At 33.9% G+C, this 27,148-nt stretch overlaps 1 protein-coding gene, 1 long non-coding RNA gene and 1 pseudogene across 2 annotated transcripts; all 3 read left to right on the top strand.

Annotated features, from left to right (window-relative positions):
* The first annotated feature begins 22 nt into the window (after positions 1 to 22).
* LOC142616266 (putative disease resistance RPP13-like protein 1) lies at positions 23 to 13,860 on the top strand (annotated as a pseudogene).
* Positions 6,081 to 12,465, top strand: LOC142616935 (protein At-4/1-like). The gene is made up of 7 exons (XM_075789673.1): positions 6,081 to 6,149; positions 6,226 to 6,331; positions 6,455 to 6,510; positions 6,897 to 6,970; positions 11,825 to 11,912; positions 12,232 to 12,299; positions 12,423 to 12,465. Exons 1-7 carry the CDS (start codon positions 6,081 to 6,083, stop codon positions 12,463 to 12,465), a joined length of 504 nt encoding a protein of 167 aa, XP_075645788.1.
* Positions 13,861 to 17,285: 3,425 nt separating the features above from the next.
* LOC142616268 (uncharacterized) lies at positions 17,286 to 23,023 on the top strand. The gene is made up of 3 exons (XR_012840876.1): positions 17,286 to 17,454; positions 20,436 to 20,491; positions 22,715 to 23,023. It is a non-coding gene; the product is annotated as an uncharacterized LOC142616268 (long non-coding RNA).
* The last annotated feature ends 4,125 nt before the right edge of the window (positions 23,024 to 27,148 follow it).

Raw genomic sequence — 27,148 nt, 5'->3', positions numbered from 1 at the left:
TCTCCATTATTTCCTTCAAACAATGGCTGGGGCTATGGTTGGAGAAGCATTTCTCTCTGCTATTCTCCAGGTTTTGTTTGTCAGGATTGACAGGATGGCATCGCATGAAGTACTAGAGTTTTTCAGCCAATGGAAGCTGAGTAAAGAACCACTGATGAGGTTGAAGACTTCATTATTATTTCTCAATGCAGTCCTCAATGATGCGGAGGAGAAGCAGATGAATAACCCAGTTGTCAAAGGGTGGGTTAACGAAATTAAAGATGCTGCGTATCAAGCTCAGGACTTGCTGGATGAGATTGAGACTGTTGTCTCGCGCAAGAAGTTGGAAGCGGAACTGAAGAGTAAGGTACAACTCTTCAACTTGACTTCTTACAAGCAAATAGAACTTAGAATAGAAGAGATTTTAGGCAGACTAAAATTTCTTGCAAAGCAAAGAGACCTCCTTGGTCTTAAAGAAAGTAGTGGTGGTGAGAAACCTTCACCAAAAAGGCCAACGACGTCTTTGGTAGAAGAATCTGCTGTATACGGTAGAGAGGGAGATTCGGAGGCAATAATTGAATTGTTGCTAGCAGATGCTGGCAGTGGGGATAACATAAGTGTTATTCCCATAGTGGGCATGGGTGGTATAGGCAAGACCACCCTTGCTCAGCTAGTATACAACAAGGAGTGGGTGACGGAACGTTTTGATGTCAGAGCATGGGTTTGTGTTTCTCAAGAATTTGATGTACTTAGGATCACTAAAACTATTCTTGAGGCAGTGACTTCCTCAACGAGTGATACTAACGACCTAGACCTACTCCAAGTTAGGTTGAACAACAGTCTTGTAGGAAAGAAATTTCTGATTGTGTTAGATGATATTTGGAATGAGAATTACTTGGATTGGGAGGTCTTACGAACCCCATTCAAATCTGGGGCTAAAGGAAGTAAGGTAATCTTAACAACACGTAATGAAACTGCTGCGTCAATTGCACGCACTGTAAGAATTTATCATCTAAAGCCATTAACGGATGAAGATTGTTGGTTATTATTTGCAAAACATGCATTTGGCAACAGAGAATCTACGGCATATCCAAACTTAGAACTTATTGGGAAGGAGATAGTGAAAAAGTGCAATGGCTTGCCTTTAGCGGCAAAAACTCTCGGTGGACTCCTACGGCTGAAGTTGGATCCTAAGGAATGGGTTAAGATATTGGAGAGCAATATATGGAATTTCTCAGATTGTGAAAGCAATATTCTTCCAGCTCTTAGATTGAGTTACCATTATTTACCTTCACATCTAAAGCCATGCTTTGCATATTGTTCAATATTTCCTAAAAATTTCAGATTTAAAAAGGAGGAATTAGTGCTCTTATGGATGGCAGAAGACTTTCTGCAGCATCCTAAAAGAGAGAATTTGGAAGAAGTAGGTGTTGAGTACTTCAACGATCTAGCATCCAGGTCTTTCTTTCAGCGGTCAAGTAGTAGGAATCAATACTATGTTATGCATGATCTTTTGAATGATTTAGCTCTCTTTGTCTCTGGAGAGTTTTGTTTTAGAATGGAGGCTGAAAATTCATATGGCTTGTCAGGAAAGACTCGCTACTTTTCATATTCTAGAACCAAATTTGATGCCTATGAGAAATTTGAAGCCTTTCATGGAGTGAAGGATTTGCGAAGCTTTTTACCTTCAAATCTGTCAACACAATCTGGCTGCTTGAGTACTAAAGTCGTACTCCACTTGTTACCCGAACTAAGAAGCTTAAGGGTACTATCTCTATCTCATTACTGGAATTTGACAGTATTGCCAGACTCGATTTGCAATTTGAAACAGTTAAGATATTTGGACATTTCTCACACTGCAATTGAAGTATTACGTGAATCTGTGTGTACTCTATACAATTTACAAACTATGTTGTTGTCATGTTGTCGTTTTCTCACTGAGTTGCCTGCCAACATGGGATGGCTAATTAACTTGCGTCATCTTGATATTAGTGGAACAAACTTGATAGAAATGCCACTGCTAATGGGTAAATTGAAAAGTCTACAAACATTAACTTCTTTTATTTTGGGCAAAAAGGGTGGCTCTAGCATCAAAGAGTTGAGGGAGCTCCGACAACTTAAGGGAAGCCTTTCTGTTTTGAAGTTGGAAAATGTTGTTGATGCTAGAGATGCTTTAGAGGCCAATTTGAAGGATAAGTTGCAACTTAATGAATTGATATTAAAGTGGGGTGGGGATACAAATGACTCCAAAAAAGATCGAGATATACTAGACCACTTGCAACCTCATGCGAACCTGAGAAAGCTTACCATTGAAAATTATGGTGGCACAGTATTTTCAGACTGGTTAGGACCCGCATCCTGTAATATGGTATCGGTCCAAATTCATAATTGTAAGTATTGCCTCTTCTTGCCACCATTCGGTGAACTTCCCTCTCTGGAGTCCCTCTCTATTGTGGGGTTAGATGGAGTAGTGACTATAGGTTCAGAGTTTTATGGGACTGATGATTCTAAAAGCAAGCCATTTGCATCGCTAAAAACTTTGCGCTTCAAGAACATGTTGCAATTGCAGGAATGGCTTCCTTTCAGAGATGACGATGGAGGTGTAGTAGCTTTCTCTGGTCTTCAACGGCTTTATATACAAAATTGTTGTAACCTGACTAAGGGTCTTCCGGACAGCCTTTTTTCTTTGAAGACACTTGTGATTGAAAAGTGTCAGCAGCTTGTTGCTTCACTTCCACGTGTACCAGTCATCCATGAATTGAAGTTACAGTATTGCAATAAGGTGGTGTTGAATGAGTTACCACCTCAAGTGCTAAAGTTCACAATTAGCGGGTATGATGCCTTGGTGTCCTTAACCTATCGGTAACAACCACTGTCTTAAAGAGTTAGATGTGTCTGATTGTCCATCTCTCAGGTTGCTTCCTAGTATGGGCGAAGCCGATACACTAAAATCACTTAGTGTCAAGAGCTGTGGGAAATTAGTGTTTCCGATGCACCAATGCTATCCATCCCTCGAGAGTTTATGCATAAGAAGCAGTTTCGATTCTTTTGTCTGCTTTCCATTAGAATTATTTCCAAAGCTGAATCATCTTGATATCCACGGATGTCAGCATCTTCGTTCTTTTTCATCTGCAAATCAAGGACCGCTTCAGCATCGCTTATGTCTCAGAAGCTTACAAATCAGTAACTGTTCCAATTTTGTATCCTTGCCTGAAGAGGGACTACCTGCCCCCAACCTGACCTGGTTCCGTGTTTATAACTGTATTAATTTGAAGGCGCTGCCAGGCCAGATGCACACCCTGCTCCCATCTCTTCAGGATTTGAGTATACGTTTTTGTCCAGAACTTGAGTCATTTCCAGACGGGGGGTTGCCACCAGGATTAAATTCGCTTGATATCTATCATTGTGAAAAACTTATCGCCAACCGCTTGGGTTGGGGTTTGCAAGGATTGCCATCTCTTGAAAGCTTCTGTATCAGGGGTAAATTTGAAATTTCAGAATCCTTTCCAGAGAGGGAGCTGCTGCCCTCGTCTCTTACATCCCTTGAGATTTGGAATAATCCTCTTTTGAAATCTCTGAATGGTGATGAGCTTTATCTTATTGCACTAAAAAAATTGGGGATTGGCTGCTGCCCGAATCTTCATTCCATGCCAGAAGAGGGTCTTCCAACATCTCTATCTTTCCTGCATGTCAAAAAATGTCCATTGCTGAAAAATCGGTGCCTAAGGGAGAAAGGGGAAGACTGGTCCAAGAAAGCTCACGTACCAGTCATCAAAATTGATGGAAAAGTGATCTAAATCTGAAGGGCTTAATTTCTACAGGAACCCCAGCTGTTCAATATATCCAACTTCTTCTCAGGTACTCCGCTATTTTAATTTACTATGATCCGGTGATTCTTTTTTTTGTTTTTTATTGACCTTAACTAATGCTTTTTTTTTTAAATTTTTTTTTTTATCTTTGAATAACCAGGAGAAGCAGCGCTAGTGCTTTGTCTGGTCGGTAGAAAGTCAAGAATTTGGATTGTAACCTATTCCCTTTCACTTCAACAGTGCTCTCTCTCTCTCTCTCTCTCTCTCTCTCTCTCTCTCTCTCAACTGAGAGAATAGAAAAATGGAGGGAAGCAGCAATGAGGAAGAAATGGAGCCGGTAGTGCTCCCCAATTTCGATATCATGTACCAGGTAACCGTATGGTATAATATATTAGATAAAAAAAAAATAGTAATAGTAGTAGTAATTGTTAATAATCTTAATTCAGGATTTCAAGAATGCCTTTACGGAGATAAAGTTGCTCAAATCCAATTCTATTGCTGAGCTCAAAATCCGAGAAGCCCTCCAATTCGCTTCTCATTCTCTCTAACAAGGTCAAATATGATTTCATTCTTTTACTTCTTTGTGTTTGTTATATTGCCTCAATAAACAATTTAAATCAAAAAAAAAAAAAATCTAAATTATCAACTTCAACTTATGTCTTTTAGTGATCATTGCATAACTGGTAGCAGCAATGCTAGAGCTTTGTCTGTTCATAGAGGTCAATGAGTGATCATTGTATACTGGAAATGCTTGAACTTTGCCCTGTCTCATTTTATGCCTACATTTCTTGTCAACCCTTTGCAGGAAACTGACTCATATCTTCTGTACAAGTTTGAAGCCCCAATGATGATTCTTGTTGCAGTGATATTGAAAGCTCTGTATACAAGAAATCCAAGGTTAATGTAGGGCCTAATGAACAAAGTTTATTTATTTTTCTTTTCAGGATAAAACCAACTGGCAATAATTGTGTTTGTTGAATGTCTGCAGCTTTTGACTTAATGTCAGACAGAATCTGGCTATGTGAAGTGCAGTTGGAATATTGCAGAAAGCACTGTTGAATGGATGGCCCTCGGGTTGCACAAAGGATGTACTTCAGAAGCTTGTGCCTCATACAAACTTGAATAGGCTGCAGATCCATAATTATGGTGGCACAAGATTTCGAGGTTGGTTAGGAGATGATTCATTCTGCAATATTGTATCTGTAAGCTTTCAAAATTGTAAAAATTTCTGAATCTTGCTACCCTTTGGGAAACTACCTTCCTTGAAACACTTTTCCATTGAAGGTTTTGATGAACTAGTGGCTGTTGGTCCTGAGTTTTATGGGAACAATTCTCTTGCTGCTCAGCGGTTTCTATCTCTTGAAATATTAAAGTGTAGTTGGATGTCTGCATGGGAGGAATGGTGTTCTATCAGAGTTGAAGAATTATAGCTTTCCCTTGTCTGCAAGAGCTTCACTTAGATGTTCTTTTGAAGTACCAAGATCAGCACAGAGCTTTGTTAGGTCTGCTAAAGTTATCAAATTTCTTAAAGCAGAGTTTCGTGCGATTATGCAGGTATGTTTTCATTGGTAATTGTTTGGTATACTTGACTGAGTATATTCCACAAACTTACTGATGATTTATTGGTTCTTATTGTGGACCATGCAGGGTTCTAGTTCTCACAAAATTGAGGCTTTTACAACATTCCACCTGATGATTATCCCATAATTCCTTTTGTTGGTGACTAGTACGAGCGTTGTAAGCATTGGAACAATGGAGAATTTCTCTAATATTATTGGTGGAATAGGACTTCTCATCTTGCTTAGTTTAGTTTATTGGATGTTTTGTTTTCAGTCCAATGAAAGTAGCAAAATGAACAGAATCTGTGGCATATCTATTGGTATTGCATAATGTGATGTTGAAACCATCAAATGTAAGTAAAAAATATGAGAACTACCAAATATGACAAAAGTACGGTTATATGTATTGTTGTCACATTTGGTGATACCCTTATTTTTATCCAAAATATGTTTGGTGGTAACGGGGCTAAGGATATGTATTTTTCTCAGGTACAATATATCCAACTTCTTCTCAGGTACTCCGCTATCTGTCAACTTAATTTACTATGATCCGGTGATTCTTTTTTTTATTGACCTTAACTATTGCTTTTTTGTGATCTTTGAATAGCCAGGAGAAGCAGCGCTAGTGCTTTGTCTGGTCAGTAGAAAGTTGATTTTTTGTCTTTAAGAGCTTGAAGCTTCCTATTCCTTTCACTTCTCTCTCGGCAATGCGACACAACTGAGAAATAGAAAAATGGAGGGAAGCAGCAATGAGGAAGAAATGGAGTCAGTGCTGCTCCCCAATTTCGATCTCATCTACCAGGTAACCGTATGGTGTAATATATCATATAGAGAAACAATTGGTAATTGTTAGTAATTGTTAATAATCTTTAATTCAGGAGAATGCCATTACGGAAATAGAGTTGCTCAAATCCAACTCCAACTCCAACGCTGAGCTCAAAATCCGAGAAGCCCTCCAATTCACTTCTCATTCTCTCCGCCAAGGTCAAATAGGATTTCCATTCTTTTACTGCTTTGTGTTTGTTATATTCCTCAATAAACAATTTAAATTAAAAAAATCTTCTAAAGTCAATTGAAGCACTATATATATATATATGTACATTGCAGAGAATGAGCGGCTGACCAGACTGCAATCAGAATCTCTACATAATCTTGCTGACCAGGTTCGTCTCTTTTTCAACTTTCTTTTCATCCCTCCACATGAACATGAGCAAATAAGAAGTTGGAAAACATTTTGAATTTAATATAAGTGATTGTAAAAAAAGCTATGAGGAAGAGTTGTGGTTGCAAAACAGAGTTTTGAGTTTTAAAAACTTTTTTTTTTAACTCCCAAAACGCCTAACCAAATGGACCCCTTAATTCATAATAAATATCTTTTTCCTTCGCCTACATTCATTATTGTTTGAAATGCGGCTTGAATAGCGTTATATATGTTAAAACCCTAACAGGGAAAATGAGAATCTCTGATCACAAGTTCTATCGGGTGTACTTGAAAATCTGTCTGATTAAATAATAGTCATTACAGTTGAATCCTTGTAAATATGAGCAGGAACACAAGAAGTCTATGGATTTGCTTAAGCGAGATTACATGACAAAGGTTGGCGACTTGGAGGCTCAAATCCGGTGAGTCAAATTGTTTTGCTCAAATGTGTTTTGTTTCTTCTTCAGTCGACTAATGATGTTATCATACACCTAGTGGCCTTGTGCTTGAAAAGGCAACAAATGAAGAAACTATTAATCTCCTCCGTCAGGATTTAACAGCTCATGAAACTCATATTTGTCATCATCTATTAAATTCTTCTATGCAACCATTACGTGACCAAACTAAAATCTAGCCTATCATCACTCCATTAGATCTGTTAGGGACTAAAAACGATCACTTTTAAGTTGTTAATTATGAATTAAAAGAAAACACTATGAATTTCGAGGGCTAAATTGGTCATGAGCTAAGGTTTTAGGAACCAACGGTATATTTGACTTTTCTTTTCTATAAGGATTTTTTATTCTAATTAAAATTTGAGATGTGAAAGAAATAAAATTATATTAATTTTTTTTTTCTTTTGAGAGAAGTATATTAATTATTAGTTATTATGATATACATATAAAACGAATACTTAACAATCATGAAAAAACAACAATAAATCATCAGTATAGCCCAAACGAATAAAACGATATTTAGAGCACCAAATATGAAATTTGAAATCCTTTAGCTTCCGACCTTGCCTTATGCATGAAGGATTTTCACCATTTTAATATCATGTTCAAGTAGACGTATTAGAAGTAAATTTTTTGTTTACTACATAATATTTTTCTAATAATTAATATATCATCCAGTGGCAGAGCCACATTGAGACCAAAGGTGGCCTTGGCCACGCCTCCCGCCCCCCCCCCCCACCCTCCTCCCAAATTTTTCAAAAAAATTGATTAGTATATATTAGTATGATAATTATCCCTACCAATTTAAATTTTTCTCAGAAAGTACTCAAACTGGCCCCCCTAATTTACAATAAATCCTAAGTGTATAAAAAAATATTAATAATGTACAAATGAGAAACAAAAATAATTTACCACCGAAAATTTGTTGTGAAAATATTATAGCTACTCAAAAATTAAAAAATAAGATTCTAATTTTTGCTCTATTTTCATTGAAAAACCTTTGGGTTTTGCACTTTTGGATTTGAAGGCGGGAAGCTCTTTTCTTCATTCTAGAAAAATCACCGGCCACACAATCAAATTAATACCTCCAGCAGATCTACATCTGAACAGATACCAGATAGGTAACACCCCAGTGGCACCCACCATAGGTGACTCTCTCTCTCTCTCTCTCTCTCTCTCTCTCTCTCTCTGTTTGTGTGATTTCTTGATTTGGTTTGTTGTTTTCTTTTTTTATTTTTATCTTCTTTAGTACTTTATCCCACTATCTCAAGTCCTATTATGCCAAACCTTTAAACTTTTAAGACTTGAAGTCTAAACAGATTAAGATATTCTAGAATTCTTAAGGTACTCTATCACGTGGAGTTCTTAAAATCTTAACCTTTCATTTTGTAATAGATGGTTCAAATTATGCCAAGTGATTATTTTACAAACAAAATCATTAAAATATCTGTGCCACATAAGTTATTAAAAATACAAATTGACACATCAGATTTTATTAATTCGTTTTTTTTTTTTTAGAAGCTCAGAAAACCCAGATTAAAGTTTAAAAGCCTAGATTTGCAATAAAAAAATTATTTTTTTAAAAAAAAAGCCCAAGCGAGGGGTCAGATGAAGCAATGAAGAATTGTTCTTTCTTTCAGTGATCTAATACCTAAATACTAATATTTGATAAATATCCAAATTTAGAACATTGAGTCCTTATAATATTTCAAAGATTCTCATCATAATATTTGATAAATGGATTGTCCATTATTGTTCTTCTGTTACTGGGGAGTTCAACATTGATTTGCTTACTAAAAAATCTTCAGGAAATCAAAGGGATATAGCAATGTGGGATGATCTTAGCATTTGGTGTTGCTGTAGTTCAATTTGAAAGCAAATCAACTTTGTTCGTACCTCTGCAAATGGCCACTGATTTTTTAGATCTAAAACCTAAAAAACCCATAATTTACAAAACTTGACTGTCTTCTCCTCTGTTCTCATCGCCATGACGTCACCGACCAACCTTTGCAAATGTTTACACAACAACCTTTGTCCTCACTGCTGTCCGAAGTCTCATAGAAAGTGAAACTCCAAACTTAGCAATTTTTTTTTTTTTTTCTCTAAAGGTTTTCATAGCAAGATCTGATCGTAGGCTATAGCCAAAAAACTTGAAGAGAAAGGAATGTGGGAGAGTAAAGGTTGAAGTACATGCCGGCATGGCAGTGAGAATAGAGGACGAGAGCGACGGTAAGTTTTGAAAATTCTGGGTTTTCAAGTTTTAGAAAAGTAAAACAAATTAATAAAATCTGACTTGTGAATTTGTATTTTAAATAACTGAGGTGGCACCCTTATTTTAATGATTTTGATAGTGAAATAACGACATGGCATAATCTTTTAACCATCTATTACCACACAAAAAAAAAAAAAAGAAGACAAGGTTTAAAGAACTCTATTCGGTAGAGTTCCCTAAAAACTCTAAAAGATCTTGACAAGATGTTTTTTAACAAATTTGAGATTACAATTTTGGTCCATGTCCTACACGTGTATGGTTTGTCTTCAAAAAGCAAAAGCATTACTATTAGCAGTAGTGCAATATTATTTAGAATCTCACTACTTTCATGTATGACTTTTCTACAACCTGTTATCATTTGTTATTAATTAATAATGTATAAATATAATAAACAATTATATGTGTAAGTGGTTCATCACAAAGATTATATGTGTGAGTGTTTTCTGTTTTTTGGGTGAATAGGTAATGGTTATTATTGTATTGCTTAGTACTTATTCAAAAATTGTTTGTTATTTTTGACAAATTGGATAATTACAACAAGAAATGAAAGATTTGAACTTTAAATGTATATGTTGGAAACGCAATGAGATGCAAGTTATGTTACGAGACTCTTGACAATTTTTTTTTTCTTTTTAAGTCTTTAAGCAATTTTTAATTATCTCATTCAACTATTGTATATAGTATAGATCTATACATATAGCGTGGTTAGGAAAAAATTATTAATCTTATTTTATGTTCGCCCTGACCCCCCACCCCAAATACAAATTTCTAGCTCCGCCACTGACATTATCTATCCTATATCTATATCTATCTATATAATAATATAAAAGCAAAACATTTGATCTTTTATTGATCACTCTTCATTACACCACGTGGCTACATAAATTAATACCACCTCTACCATTGAAAATACAAAACAATGTATCTTTTCGTTCTGTGGTTTATGCAAAATGTTTTGATTTTTCTTAGTACGGTTGTTATTTAGTTGTCTGAATTAATATAGAGACACACTGTCAAGACGCTTCGCGGGAGTAGTTACCAAATATAAAACAAACACTTCTTTCTTATCTAAAAAAAAAAAAAATACTTCCTTTCTTATCTCTCTTTCTCTGTACTTAAACTCTCTCTCTCTCTCCTCCCTAATATCTATTTCCTGCAGGAGTGTTTCTCTTATCTTATTTTTTGCCCTGCTTATATTAGTGAAAGCCTTCTTCTCTCTAGCCTCATGATAAAACCCTAAACCTCTTCTTCAAGAACTAACCACCACCAACTCTAGACACCGTTACAGTTTGCACACCCAATAATATGTGCAGAGACATTTGCTACCCAAAAGTAAGTAAAGTCATACCGTCATCCTGGATCAATGAGAAGGTTCATTTTCTAGTTTCCACACATCCAATCCAAGCGAGTGTTGCCCCCAAAATTTCCCAGTTTAATCATCACTATTCTCTTCTTTTTTGTTGTTGTTGTCCTAATCTATTTTCTTATGAATAATTTGTGGTTTTTGTTTCCAAAATAACTTTGAGGATCAAATGTTTGTAGGAAATTGAGAAAACAAACAAGGACACTGGGAAAACTACTAAATTTTCGATTTGGGGGTTATTAATTTTGGGATTTGGGGGTTCCTAATTAACGTTTGCTGCAATTATAGATTTCAATTCCTAATATGTTTTCCTCTCTATATTTTTTTTTCCCAGGGAAACACCATAAAAGATCAAATTCTACCAAGGCTTTGTCTCTTGGTGTTTTAAGGAATGGTTAGTAATGTTTTTAATTTAATTTTAGGATTTTCCCCCTGACCTGTTTTCTTTATTTATTTGTTAGTGGGAGTAAAATTGTGGCTTTTGGGTCCAGTTTAGCACTTTGGTTTACTAATTTGTGTTCTTTTAATTCAAAGCTTCTGAATAAGGTTCTATAGTGTGTGTGTGTGTGTATATATATATATATTATAGATTTGTGGGTGTCAGTGTCAGTTAATTATTGTTGGGTTCTATTTGTTGTTACCCATTAGATAAATGTAGACAACTTATGAGTCTTCCACGTTTGAAAGAGATACATAGAGGTTTAAAAAAATATAATTTTAATTTAGGCATTTCATAGGATTTAGTTTTTGGTATTTTGGTTGGTTGGTTTTGATTTAAGTTATTGGGTTAGATTTAAAATTGGTTATCAAAAGGATCTTGTTGTTAGTCATTTGCTGTTATTTTAATGACTTAATTTAAAAGAGATTGTATTAAATGATTTCATTTCAGGAAGTTGGGTTGTTGGTGTTTTAGAAGGTGCAAAAGTGGTGGAAAAAATAGAGGTAGAGGTGGAGATGGAGGAGTCTGAAGCCCTTGAAAAGTTTGGAAACAACATTTGATCTTCAGGTACTATATCTTCCTTTTGTTTTTTTGTTAAAAGATTTTATTCAGTGATTTAATTTTGATTAACTTTGCCTTAGTTAATGGTTTAATGATTAATATAGATTTGTTGATATTGGGACTAAGGGAAAAAGAAAATGGGTTTTACATCTTAATCTTAGGTCTCATATTCTTTTCATTGTTTAGGATTGTACTTGATTATGAAGTGATGATTTCTCTCTCAACTGCCTATGCCTTTGAGGATATGGCCAACCGGTGCCTATATCTCTCCCTGGTTTGATACATCTTTTTTTTAGATAAATTAATTACTTTATGTTTGATTTGGCTTTACAGATTTTTGTAGATTAGCTTTGATTTTGGAAACTTTTTTTTTTTTTTTTCTATCTCAAACCAATGCCATTTGGGTTATAAATTTTTCTCCCTGTTTATCACTTCCTTTTCTTAAAAGAAGTCACACTCAAAAGCTTTTGATTGGTAAGTGATATATATCTATATATTTATATATAAAAATATATGTGAATTTTGTTGACAAAATTGTAAAGCCTGATATTACTAAGAATATCCTCCTAACAGACAATTTGAACTCTTTGTAGCAAGATGCTGTTGTTTGCTGGTACACACAAAAGTCACAGCTTCCACCATTGTGGTGGTTTTGGTACAGGTACGCTTGCTTTTAATTGCAAAATATTTTTGTCTTCCTCAATGATACAAGGTTGCTTATTCTGTTCTCTTAATGCTTTTGTCTCTCTTTAACTTCTGTTTACCTACTGTATTTTGATTGCAGGGCAAATGCCATATCTCAATTGGAAGAGGTAGAGGAAGAATAGGGTTGAAGGCAAAGTTTATCATGGAGATATTATCTCATATGGTAATAATATAATTTCATATATTTATGTATGATTAATGTTACTGAAGTGGTAGATATTTACCATTTAAATTAGAAAAGGTTAGGGAAAGGTGGGTTAGGCTGATTTCAAGACTCAAATTTGGAACACGTTGCTTGAGGTAGACATAACTTGCCTTCAAAATGTGTATTATTTTAATTTCCTTTATAAACTACAGGACTGGTCTTTGATTCTGTAGGTTCCTTGAACAAATTGAATTCGAGGAATTGTTAACCTTAAAACATATATTCTAATGCTTTCAAGTGATCATGTTTGACAACCTAAAGAGTTATTGACCTTTTTGTCTCCTTCAACTTATAACTTGCATTTGTGTATAGAGAAGTTCTTGCGTCCACACTTATGATAGATGGTGCAGTTGTAAAAAGAAAAGAAGGTATATTCTTGATGATGTGTTATTCTATTTAATGGTTATTTGTTGTATATTTGCTTCTCATAGTGATTATTACAAGTGGTTGTATTGGACATTGCATGATAGTGGTAATGTCTTTAGGACTTTTAATTATTGATTTCGTCCTTTTCAATGTTTGGCTTTTCAGGGTTTTGCATGTAATTCTATTCTTAAAATTTTAGTTGATAATATGGTTGTGTGATGCGAGGGAAAAAATCAAACGTCTTAATTTGAATTATATGGAGTAGCAAGTATGGTTAAGCTATTTGTAGGTGAATCATCCTGAATTTTTGCAGCATTGCCTATTATAATGTTTTGAAGATAAAATGGTTATGGATATTCTATTTTTATCTATTATATATATATATATATATATAATATTATGCAGAGGGTTGTAATTTAGTACTTCAATTTTTCAATCACATTTATGATAAGTATTTTTGCTATATGTTATGTATATCAAACATGTCTGGGGGAGGGGGGAGGGGGGAGGTGATATCGTCAAATTTACATTTTGAGAACTTTGAGATCTTTATGAATGTGTAATTTTTTGTTTTGCCCTCCTATCCATGGCTGCAACATGTTCTTTTAGATTTTAGGGTAAGGATTCTATAGATTTCTTAGAGCAATGTAGGATGAAGTTTGTCTACTCTTGGCCAAAATTGCACTATATTTGTCACAGATGAAAAGATATATGTTGCAGCTAACAATGGCAAAATATACGATTGATGTAGAATCATTAAAGTGTTGAATTTTGGTTAAAAGGTTGATATCAATCTAATTTTTAGCTTCTTTCTCAATTTTAAGTAAAAACACGCAAGTTTGTTAAAATGTTAATTTTTATGCCTTACAGGACTTTGAGGAGTACATGAATTTGATTTTGGATGATGATAGAGAAGTCAACATCAAGAAGAGCAAACAATTTTTAGGTGGGCTCATTTTCTCATTTTCCTTTACCTTTAATATCCCAATTGTGCATACTTTGAAAGTGGTACCTCTATTTTTTTTTTCAATTACATAGCAAAAAAAAAAAAATAAATGCATAGGGTAGATTCTTCTTAAGAGATGCAACACAACAACCACCTCTCTCTGTCTCTCTCTCTCTCTCTCTTGCGCGCACACACACACACACAATAGTGGAAAGTGAAGATTTTAGCAATTGTGTAAATTGGTATTGTGTTTTTTTTTTTTCAAACCCATTGAGGTCAAGCATCTTTTTTTACCAGCAATGTTAGAATTTAGATACATCATGGACATCAAGAATGATTAATGTAACTTATGAAAGATATTTGATTGAATGAGTGTTAGATTAACTATAATTGTGTAATTAATCCTATTGGAGTGTACTTATATCAGTTATATATTTTCTAAATATGATCTTAAGTTCTTCATTATCATGATATCTCATTGTATGTGATAGATTTTATTGGTTTGTATAATTTGTACCTTGATATTGATTTTTTTTTTTTTTTCATATTAGGGAAGTTATGTGTCGATTGATGGATCTGTCCTTATCAACAACTTTCTCGTGCATCGCATGAGTTAGCGACTAGTAATATCTAATAGTTGAAACTTGAAACCTAGCATTTATTATTGCTACACTCCTGTTAAGCTTCATAAGCGTAGCATTTCAGTCCATTTTGGTCCATTCAGTCAACTTTCTTTCATTTGCTACACTTTGATTCACTTCAATCTATTCGGTCCAATTAAGTCCTTTTGGTACACATTCGGCCCACTTTGGTCGATTTTGTTTCATTCGGTAACGTTAGTCCATTTGGGTCCAATTTTTTCTTTTCAATCCATTTTGGCCCAATTTTGAATTAATTGGACCATAAATTGATTTTGGGCTTAAAAATTCATTTTTTTTCTTAAATTTTGGGGTGAAAATTATGATATATTATTTTATTTGGGTCAAACTCTTTAGTTTTGGGCTAAAACATACAAACAAAATAGGAATTAGAAATTAAAGATAAGGCCCTAAAAAAGTAATAAAATGATAAATGTTCACAAGATTACCTAATATTCAAGTTTCAATAATATAAGCATTATACTTATTATTAGGAGGAAAAAATAAATAAATTCCACAAATTAGTCAACTAATTATGGTATTTTATTATTATTAAAAAATTCCATTTTAATAACACCTTCTCCATTTATGTAAAACAATATTATAATTATGTAATTTAAATCTTTTTTTTTAATTACGTGTGTGTGTGTGTGTGTATATATATATATAATTCAATCACTATGTATTGTTATTGAATGCAAAATACATTATATGGTCCATTACATAAAACTTATAAAAATAGAAAATACTTTTAAATAACCTATGCACTATTTAACCTATAAATTTTGCATTATATTCTTATAAAATAATTATATTACCTTTCCCATGGAGCATGTGAGTTTGCAATTAGTATTAAATAATAAGCCAAGCCTTATAAAAATGAAAGGAGAAACCATTAGTGCCAAAAGCTATGCCTCGAGCAATAGGAAACATGAACTTCCAAACGGTTGGAAAACGTAGTTTTGCATCTCATACAAAACAAACAGTGAAAGCAATACGGGGTTCTACTACATTCATGAGAGATAAGATATAATTTTTAATTCTAAAATAAAGAATAGAAAGTGTACCTTGATGTAGTGAAAAAAAAAAAAAACTAATTATAAGAATATAGTATTTGCAATACAAATAAGGCTATGAGTAATTTATTTGTTCTACATGGTATATTTGCATAAATAAGTTTGGGTCTCTCTCTTGGGTCATCTATATCGATATATAATATCTAAAAGTTGAAAGGTAGAATTTATTGTTACTACACTCCTGTTGTACCAAGCTAGCATAGCATTTCGATTCATTTAGTCCGTTCGGTCAAGTTATGTCTACTTCGGTCCCATTCAGTCCACCTCGATCTATTTCAGTCCACTTTAATCCATTTTGGTTCAGTTATGTCCATTTCATCCAATTTGGTCCAATTAAGTCCACTTCAGTCAATTTTCGTGCACTTAAAAATTGTAAAAGACATGTAACACATGTTTGGGTTAAGCTTGAGAGTATCTATTCTAAATCTGAATTTATTAAAGCATATAGATTTCAAAATCCTTTCAAATTCTATTATATTTTATTAATTTGACCTCAAATTTGTTTCACTTACATTTAGTGGATTCAAACTCATCTACTTTTTATTTTCTTTTGCTTAAAAAGAGACAACTTAACATTACTTATTTTTAACTTCTAAAACACTATTAAATCACACTGAAACCTCAAAGCTTTTGCTAATTCAACACAATATGTTAATATGAAATCTATTTCTCCTCCCTTGTCCTCAACCATTTCTCAATATTTCCTTCAATTCTATCCTTTGCAAATTAATCAATCAATATATAAAATTAGAGATCTCATGTGAGAGAGAATAAGATTATGTATTCCTTGAGATTTTCTTTATGTGGGGTTTCTTTTTAACAAAATTTGCATTTATATCAAAATATTAGTTCATTGAAATTAAAATAATATTATTTAATTAACCAATAGAGTAAAGACATATATCAATTATCGATAGTTGTGCATTAATTATTTATATTACAAGAATTTATATGATTATTTTAAAAAATTTATATGACAATTTATTTAGTTTTGATGTGTGCAATTGTGAAAAAAAATTAATATATATTTTTAAAAACCTCAAATACTAACATATCAATTGAAAAGATGAGCAGTTTTCAAAGCTCCACTGACCTACCAACTTCCAAACTAACAACTAAGAATATGAGTAGTTTTGAATTGACAAGTACTTTAATTATTCAAGTAAAATGATTTTTACTAATTCAGTTAATTAGAATTTATGTAATAACCCAAATTTAAAATGTATAAATAACATTATTATTTGTTTCCTCACTTTTGGATCATTGAAGGCCAATTTTTTTTTTATATAAAATAATTATAATTCAATAGTTGGGAGAGTGGGGAGGGAGAATTTGAACCTTAGATGTTTATGTTGAAAACACTAAGAGGTGTCAACTATGTACATTTTTAGACCCCTTAACACAAATTGTTTAACCTAGTTATTTAGCCAAATGATTACTTAGATAAATTATTCAGTTCTAGTTTAACACACTAATATCATATCATGCAAATAATGCGGAAAAATAAAGAATACTACGATATGATAACTCAGGAAAACCTAATTGGTAAGAAACTTGTGGAGGATTTAACCTAACTATCCTCAAGGTAAAAACAGATCTACTGTGAAAGAATTGAAGTTTTTACAATAAAATTTAGACCACTAACATCCTATTGCTACCTTCTGTAGAAAACTTACTACCACGACCACGTGACAGCTCCGAGTTCACGGACTAAACTTCTTTTTTTGATCTGCAGCAGTTACAAGTTCTCCTACTTGTGACTTTGAGACTCCCCTCAAAGATTTCAGATCTTTTTTAAAGTTCTTTATGCAGCAACTGAAGAGATCATCAAGTTCTTGACGTGAATCTTGATCTTGATAACTTTATGTGTGTATATGAAGGTAAACACCTCTAGATCTCACAGAAGATTCAACACACAACTCTCTAAAAAACTTCTAAAACATAGCTAGGGTTTTTTCTTTTATACTTGGAGTAAAACACTTAACCTTATAGGTCATATGGGCTTGGGCTGAATTGGAATTTTTGCAGAAAATTAAATCTGCACAAGTTTCGATCGATTGAGTCTAATTTTCGATCGATCGAGCCTTGTAGATTTTGTCCAATAAATGCTGCAATCACTCGATTCCAGTTTTACATTAAATCACACTTTGAGCAAGCCTAAACCTAGACTCTATATTTTGATCATGATTTGCCAACATAATACAAATTGAAGTTCTAATACATTAGTTCCTAAAGTCTTAGAACCTAACAAACTAGTAAATCATAATATCTCTAAACTAGAATTGTAGTATTTGTACCATTTAAGTTCAATGGTAAAACTACCAAAACTTGTTTAGACTTCCAATTTTAAACTTACGACTAAATTGCTTTTAATCTACTCAATTAGGTGCAGAATAAGAGTAATTAATGCGCAATTAACTAAGACTACTTCCTAGTGCATGGGCATACATAATTAACAATTAAATGTAATGCACAAGAAGTAAGGGAAGAGAGATGCAAACAAAGATAACTCGATGATGTGTTATCAAAAAGGAAAACCAAAATGCTTAGCGTAAAAACCTCTTCGCGGCCCTCCAAGTTGAATCAATCTACTATTGAATAAGTTGGAGTACAAGAGTTACAATATAGACCCTCCAAGCTTAGACTACCCTTTGTACTTAGACCCTCTAAGTCCCAGCTACCAACGGGATTCTCCAAACCTTGTCTTTACTAGCTTTTTGGATCCCAAAATTAGCTCCAATTGCTTCTGCCAAAGAATGGTTTCATCCAATACTTCCCATGAGCACCAAAACAACTCATTACACTCAAAATGGGCAAGGTATGTGTTTGGGCTAAGAACCTCTCAAGGATATGTAATTAGAGAGGTAGGAGTAGAGGAAAACTAAGAGATATGTGTATATGATTGTGAGTGTACAATCTCTAACTCTCAAATAAATTTCTAAGGTTTTCTCTTTGGACTTCTCCTTAAAATTTCGTGAGTAATGTGGGCTTTATAGTGTAAGTAAAGAAATGAGGAAAGCACACAAAATAGGTTGACAGTATGTGCTTCTCACGTGACTTTTTGCGGGGGTTGTCCACTCACGAGTCAGCCACGAGCAAGTCGTGAGTTGCCTTGTTCTTCACAGTTCTTCTTTGATTTCACACGCTAAACCCTTACATTAAATCCCACAAATATACAGGGAAATAATTGAAGAAATACAATAAAATTTGACATGGAATTAAAGCCAACATAATATAATTGAAAATCATGACTTTACATACTAGATATAGGATTGGCATTATTTGCTGTACTTGTTCTATATACTTGCCTTGATTTATACCTATCTTAATTTTAATGAGTTTACTTGTTATGTGCAAGTGTTTCAAGTTACAGGTATATATATAGATATGGAAAAACGGCTTAGAATTTTCTGATCCTGACCCGACCCAACCCAAAAAATATCCAATTGAACCCGATTTTTTTTATTCGAAGCAAAAATAGGTTGACCTGTGACCCGACCCGTGTTTTTTGCGGGTTAACCAAACCTGAACCATTTTTTTAAAACTTTTTTTTTTGGTAAAAAAAATAGTAAAATTAAGACAATATTGGTTTAATTGTTTATTGTGAACTTTAAGGAAACAATTGATACATTTACATAACTCCATGCAAATTAATTGAAAGATAAATGGTTGAGCATTTTGTAATGAGTAAATATTTTTAAATATCAAATAGGAAAGTACATACCGAGATAATTTGGTTATAGTAGAGTTAAAAACATAGATTTAAAATTGTAGGCATATGTAAGAAACATTCACAAATGTGAAATAGTGAAGCCAAAGTATCAAATTAGCATAGATTATGAATGCTTAGACCTATTTTTTTACAATTTATGTCCAAAATAAACAGCTTTTCAAAAAAATTATGATATTTCCTTGAGAGTATGTTGCTTAACAATGATATAATATTCATAAAAGAAACCATGTATAAATAAGTAAGCAATCAAACTTTAATGTATATCTCAAATTGAAATAAAAGTGTCAACCACAATTGATAATAGATTATAAAATTAATTTTCAAGATTGTAAATTTTTTATATGTTTTTATTCTTTATCAAATGAGTTACCCAATAAGTCATTTGTAATTTTTTTTTTTTATATTTTGGAATGTTGATATTGTGTAGAAATAAGACTTGTATATTTGTTTTACTTAGTTTTGTGTTGTTTTGTTTTAGATAGCAATGTTAGGATTTGTATAATTTTAAAATTATTGAATAAGTATTAATAAATAATAAGTTTAATTGAGTTCATTCTAGATATAAGTGGTGAATTCAAAATAATGCATTTTACATCAATTAATTTGTTACATAACTTTCCAAATGGCAAATACATGTTTTCTTTATTAAAAAAAAAAAAAAAAAAAAAAAATTCATGTGTAAAATACGAGTCAACCTAACCCGACCCGGCCTGCAACCCGATTGATCTGACCCGACCTGCCCGTTTTGCCATGTCTATATGTATATTTCAAGTTCTTCACAGGCTTTAGAGATAGATGTGAGTAGGTTTTGCTTTTGTTCTCAAACTTACATTTAAGTCTAGAGTATGTTTTAGGTGTTTTTTCATGAAATAGTTAAAGGGGGATGAAAGCTCAAATATAGTATTAAAAACACTAGAGCTTGTTTAGACCTCCAATTCTTAATTACAGCTTGATCAATTTTATTTTAAACACACTTGATGCGGAATATACGTGATTAGCAAATTAATTAATCAAAGCACTCAACAATTGCATGGATGAACAAATAATTTGTATAATTATGAGCGGAGATAGTTCAGAGTATCCAAATTAAAACAAAATCTTGATCATGCATGTGCTTTTAATTTGCAGATCTCAACGGTTGGTCTAAAAATTAGTATGCTGTTCTGATGATCAGTCATTTTCAGGTTTGATTTCAAAACTTGGATTAAACTTTCTGTTTTTGTGCACTTTCATTGAATCTCTCCTATATATTAGGGTTCAAATGGTGGAAGTTTGAGGACTATTTCATAACTTGTGCAATATGGAACTGGTGGACCTAATGTTTTGAAGTCACAAATGCCAGCAATTTTTGCCCACTTTAAGGTTTTTGTGCCACCCTAGCAAGAGCCAGATAAAATTAAAGACCCCTAGCTCTTCTTGGGGAACTCCTTTCTACAATTGTACTGCAAAAAGTTTCTGGTGTTAAGAACTCATCTCGCTTGACACAAAAGTCGGTCTTCTAGGAACTAATGATGATATCATGTTATTATCAAACAATCTATTTTTCATGTCATCAACACGGAAGCATACAGAAACAAAACATTATTAAAGAAAATCCTAACATTTAAGAGTAATTCAAGTTGACATATTCATATTGAACATTCTTTTCATACTAAAATCATGGATTATTGCATCTATATATATATAAAAGCTGAAGCATAATATTTATTGTTGCTATGCTCCAGTTGAGCTACATTATCGTCATTTTTTTTCCTTCATTTTTTAAACAATATTAATATATATATATATATATATATATATAATTAAATAGTGCAACTTTACACATTCTCTAACTCATTAAATCCAACTCACTATTAACAATCTTACACATTCTTTTACTCATTAAATCCAACTCACCATTAATTCAGCCCTCTTCCAATTCTAAACTGTTCTTTTTTCCCTTCAAAACCGATTGGCTCTTTTGAAGTTCAAACCCTTCATTTACCACTCCTGCAATTAACTATGTTATATTTAACGTTGTAAATTTCCAATTGCTCTCTCTCTTTACCTCCACAAAAGTTGCCAAAGTGGCATCAGATTTGTAAAATCCCCATGAGGTGTGCTTTTTCCCTTCTTATTTTTTCTTTTTCCCCAACTTCAGTTTTTCCATTGGATTTCTAAAGTTAGTGGATGGTATGGTCTTTTATGGATTGCCGACAATGTGATCACTTTAGGGCTTTGGATGGCTAGGATTTGGTTTGTTAGTTATTAGAAGAGTTTCCAAGGATTAGAAATCTTTACAACAACTTATTACTTCATATTCATGTTGTAAAATTTTTATTTTATATTTGTGTTTTATCCGTTCAATTTGTTTATGTTTGACATTTGTTAAACTTTATGTAAACAAAAGAAGAAAAAGAAAACCAAAGTTTATGTACTTACCACTGATAGTTTTGAAACAATAATATAGCATACGCTGTAGTTTTACTCCAATTACTGCTTTCATATTTTTTAACGCAATGGTTCTTTTTTGATATGAGACCTTTCTCAATTTCAATATGGCTTCGACAAATACCATGTTTAGCTCACTATTTCTTATTATGTGTAGCACATAATGATGTAAAATAGACATCACATGCCTTCCTAGAGCAGTAGGGACGTCAGAAGTCACAATGGCATCCAAGGGGGGTCCCAGTAGAGGCCATTAGGGCAACATGGTCGAAATTGCATGAAATTTAACAAGTGGAAGGGAGACGGCATTCTAATCTAGACTCATGTTTAGGAAAATTCCTTCACTAAGGCCCCGGAAATAGTGTTTTTGCTATTTATAGTAATATCTATTTTTCCTTAATAACTTTTAGTTTAAAAGTCAGAATAAGGTCCCGTCTGTTTTGAGACATCCCTTAGAAACAGTATTTTCGATTTTTCGCAATGATCTAAATTTTGCTATTTTTGCCAAAAATCACTATTTTGCCACCTAATTACGTGATTAGCGCGGACTAGGGTTTTTGGGCATTTTCATAACAGCCCTAGGGTTTCTTTTACTATTTAAACATATTGTAGCTTTTAGGGCAAATCAGTTTTCATATTTATAAATATACAAACTTTGTCTATTTCTCTCTGGTGGATTCCAGGACCTTATTATCTTGTGGATTCAAGGAACCCCTCATGGATTTAAGGTTTTCAATCAGAGGCTAACGTGTTTAGTTTCTTTTTTTTTTTTTTTTTTCCATTCAGAAAGCACTATGTTTGTTTTCTTATAGCTTTCGTGACATCACATAATAATTTGATCTTGCAATCCAATAGATAATAATAAATTTGCCTCAAAAGTTTGATGGTCACAAGGAAATAGAAATCACAAAACATGATTATGGGTTTAATTTTTATCAGATTTTGATAATGCTAAATATGAAATTTGGTTCTTGCAGGGTTTAGGAACATTGATCCAGATACATGGGAGTTTGACAATGAAGGTTTCTTAAGTGGCCAGAGACATTTATAAGGGACTTCAAGAGAAGAAAGACAATTGTTTCATCATTTTGAGCTAGGCCAATTTGAACCAAATGGAAAAATTGATCATTTAAGAGCATCCACAACGTATAGGCCAAATGGCAAATGCAAAGCCAATTTTCCATTTAGCTCCAAAACCATCACTCCATTGAATATTGTAAAAGCCAAGAATTGTAAATATTTTTACAATCCGGCTACAGTGTCATTCTAAATGTAGAATGCACTGTAGCTTAATGGTAAATACAAATAATATTATTTAATTATCTCTCTCTTCCTTTTTATTAAAAAATTCCATCACTTTCTCTCTCCTCTCTCTCTCTCTCTCTCTCGTTCTCTCTCTGCTCTCTTCCTTCTCTCTCTGCTCTCTTCCTTCTCTCTACAGACCCAAAACCCATAGCCACGACCACCACACCACGGCGAGCCACCACACCACAGCAGATCGGCCTCTTGCTACCATTCGCCTTTTCGCGCAACTTCTCCTGATTCTTCTCTTCACCTTCTTCCCAATCGTCTTCTTCCAATTCAAAATCAACAAGTACGGTATCGTCGGAATCTCCAGCTTTCTCTTTGTCGAGCCTTCCATGGAAATTTGGGCTTCTTCGTCTTTGTTCTCTTCCACCGCCGTTTCTTCAATAATTTCAGTATCTTGATGGGTCTGAGTGGCGATTGGATGTGCTCGCCGTGGGTCCGAGTTTGCCAGCGTAAATCTGGGATTTGCTCACCGTGGGTTTACCGCCATGGGTTTGGGATTTGCTTGCCGTAGGTCTGCACTTGCTCACCGTGGGTCTGTCTTTTTTTTTTTTTTTTTTTTTTTTTTTTTTTTTTTTGGGAGTGGGTTTTGTTCACAGTGATGCTCATCAGTGGTGGTGGTGGTGCAATGGGTTATGGTTAAGGTTTGTGTTCACAGTGGTTGCTGGGTATGTGGTGTGGGTTGGTTTCAAGTTCAATGGTTCTTTGTGTTTTGGGTTTCTTGTTTTGATCGGCGAGTGGAATGGGTTTCTTGTTTTGATTTTGGGTTTCTTGTGTTTGATCGGCGAGTGATTTGGGTTTTTCTTGTTTTGATTTTGGACTGAGAAGGTTGACTGAGAAGGTGGACGGTGGTGGTGGTGTGACTGAGAAGGTGAACGGTCGGGGTGGTGTGACTGAGAAGGTTGACAGAGGAAGAGAAACAGAGAACAGAGAGAGAATTGAGAAATATTTTTATACTGTTATTTTTATATTATTTTAATGTGTAGTATGGTAAAATAGAAGTTTGGATGTTGGTGAATTGAAAATTGGTATTGTATAATTGATAAAGTGATTTTTAAGATGGTAAAATAGAATAGAATAAGAAAAAATGAATGCAGATGCTCTAAGGCATGACATGTTGGTTCTCAAATGGCATTAGGAAAGCTCAGGGAGCAGTAGTAAACTACAATAGCATACCTTCAATAAATGGAACAAAGGCTAAAAGGGACCAAAAAAAGAAGCAACAAATGATGTTCTTAGCAAGAGCAATGCAAAACCTAGTAATTGAGTCCAATACATTATTGTTTGTGATTTTTGTAACAATAAGACAAAAAAATTGAGTTCACCATCATTATTTTGATATTGGTCCATTTACAAGTGATTCAAATATTTATTCACACTTATTGTTCTTCAATAATTCAGAATTAGCTCAAAACAAATGTTACAACCTGAGATTCTATTCCCAAAATAGGGCAAATAGCAATCATCACTTCATCGATTCAAACAACCCAACTCTGTACAAAGCAGATTGAAAATATAAATGCTATCTAATTTTTTTTTGAATAGTTATAACAGGGAGGGAGGTTTTGAACCTTTGATGTCATTAACACACTAAGAGATGCCAACCATTTGAGTTGCAATGCTCTTGGCTAAATGCTATCTAGCTAGATAACATTAGATTGATACAACTTAATTATAATTAAAACACTTTTGACTCCTAACTACTACATCAATAACGGCACCTTAACTGGCAACCATTTAGACCATTCAGATTGAAACCTGCCAAATAATCCTTCACAATCACCTATCACTTCAATTAGGTTTTAGAACCAGGTCTTAATGATTCTAATAGTTTATTCCTTTGTCTTGACTACTCCACCGCAAAGTCTACTCCTTTGAATTCGGAAAGGGCAAATTGTTGCCCAAAATGCCACTTTGCAGAGAGAAGTTCTAAACCACTTTAGGCTTGCACAGTGGGTTTATTTCACTTCACATTCCTATGCACCTTTCTTTGTTCTTTTTTGCTAAATTAAAAAAAAAAAAAAAAAAAAAAAAAAAAAAAAAAAAAAAAAAAAAACGAGAAGCCTATACTCCTATTCGGCTGATTTCTAAGAAAACGAGGTAAATCTTAAATAAATAAAACAAGTCTTGAGTCCTCTGTTGGTAGCTTTATTGTTGTTTAGTAATTATTCAATTTCTAAGAAAAAGGTGATTATTCTCTCTCTCTCTCTCTCTCTCTCCTAGATTGATGAATTTTTGTGTTTTTTGTATCTTTACTTTTTGCTGAGCTAATGCGTTTTTTGAGTTTCCCATCACATGCTTTCTCTCTCCCTCTTATATTTTTGTTTGATTTAATTCTTAGATATTTTGGAAATGAGAATTGAGTTTATATCAAAATACAATCAACATGGCTACGTATTTGAATGTGTCTATCAATAATTTGAGTACTATCAATTGTACATTTGTGATGAGGTTTGATTATTATGATAGTCTTTTTAAGAGAATGAGAAATTTGAATAATTAATTTGAAACTTAAAAAAGTTTAGTTGTATCCAAAGAAAAAAGGAAAATATAAAACACTACAACAAAAGTCTGAAGAATAATAGTTCACTTCAAAAAACAATAATATCAATCAAACACCCCCCTTGTTTCTAAAAAAACCCAAAATAATAGATCGGAAATGGATAATACTTATAAAAATAATTCAATATTTAAAGAGATCAAATTATCTTCATTAATATTTAGAGAACAAAATAATTATATATTACCATGCATTACATGGGTTTGTAACTAGTTGAACATAATTGATAATTCCACCATTCATGTTCATCTTCTAGTCTTATCACATTAATAATTTCATACATCATTTTATCATTTTTTTTTTTTTTGTGGTAAACATGGAATATATTAAGAGCTAGGAACCAGCCACAGGGGTTGTAGAGTTACAAACACGGTTACAAAATAGACCAGAGAGGTCTTGCATCAACAGTTGAGACATCTCCACAGGCGGAGTGTCTAATAAACAAAAATCTTGTTGGCTAAAGACTGCCTTCTTGGTCAGGGCGTCGACACAGGCGTTAGATTCCCGGTAACAGTGTTGGATCTTCCAAGTTGGGTGTAGGTTCAACAGGTTCCTGTAGTCATCAATTATAGGAGCATATTGAGCATATGAATCATTTTTGCTAGTTAAAAGACTAATAACAGCTTTAGCGTCAAGTTCTATTTACAAATCCTGGATTAGTAGTTGATTGCAGATTGATAGTGACGTTTTTAAGAAGGCTGACGGGAATATACAACCCGTCAGCCAGTCTCATTAGGATGCCTCCTTTATGACGTTTGAGGCCATGCCCCTTACGTAGCGACGTTAAGCTGACGAGTCAAAGCTGACGACCTTGGTTGTAAAGGTCCTTGGCTGACGTTCTTTGTGGAGACATACATAGGCTGACGGCAGTGTAGGAGGTACGCGTGGGCTGACGACCTTGGCAGGGGTAAAAGCTGAAGGAGTAATCCAACCTTCATTCTTAGCTTATTTTGACTTCTACATACGTGAATATAAGGAAAGTTCTTGCGCTACACGTTCGACTTTAGTCAAGAAGATTCCTATAAGGAAAGGGCTCTGTACAATAGGCAAAGATCCACGAATTACTCTTCTAAAAGGAAAGTACTTCTTCACCAAGGCGTTTATTTCGACCCCATACCACTATATATACCCCAAAAACCCTCATGACCCAGAGGTACGCACAATTATCTCAACTCTGGCACTCTAGGGTTGTTTAAAAGACTCTAACTTGATCGTCGGAGGGTTTTTGGCCGGCACCACACTGGTGCTCTCCGTCGATCATCTATTTTCTCTTCGCAGGTGTTGCTTCAATCGGAGGAGTACTCGCAGCTTACTGGTGATTTCTTCGGCATCATCGCAGATAATGAGACCATCCCTAATGGCCCATAGCTCAGCTTCAAGGCTATTGACCTTGCCAATTTTCCTAAGAAATCCCTTCACCCATCTTCCATGGTCATCCCGAATGAGTCCACCCCCACCCGTCATGCCGGGGCAGCCCAGGGCAAATCCATCCGTATTTAGTTTAAACCAACCCGGGCTTCGGAGGTTCCATCTAACCTGAATT

The sequence above is a fragment of the Castanea sativa genome, chromosome 11, assembly GCF_040712315.1.
Source record: "Castanea sativa cultivar Marrone di Chiusa Pesio chromosome 11, ASM4071231v1".
Lineage (NCBI taxonomy): Eukaryota > Viridiplantae > Streptophyta > Magnoliopsida > Fagales > Fagaceae > Castanea > Castanea sativa.
Note: the sequence above shows the minus strand (reverse complement) of the source record. Positions and strands in the feature narration are given on the sequence as shown.

What these genes read in the sequence shown, in the direction of transcription:
- LOC142616935 (XM_075789673.1), top strand. Translation starts at nt 6,081, where the DNA reads ATGGAGGGAAGCAGCAATGAGGAAGAAATGGAGTCAGTGCTGCTCCCC. An exon ending in ATTTCGATCTCATCTACCAG is followed by an intron (nt 6,150 to 6,225) that starts GTAACCGTATGG and finishes TCTTTAATTCAG; the next exon opens with GAGAATGCCATTACGGAAAT. An exon ending in TACATAATCTTGCTGACCAG is followed by an intron (nt 6,511 to 6,896) that starts GTTCGTCTCTTT and finishes AAATATGAGCAG; the next exon opens with GAACACAAGAAGTCTATGGA.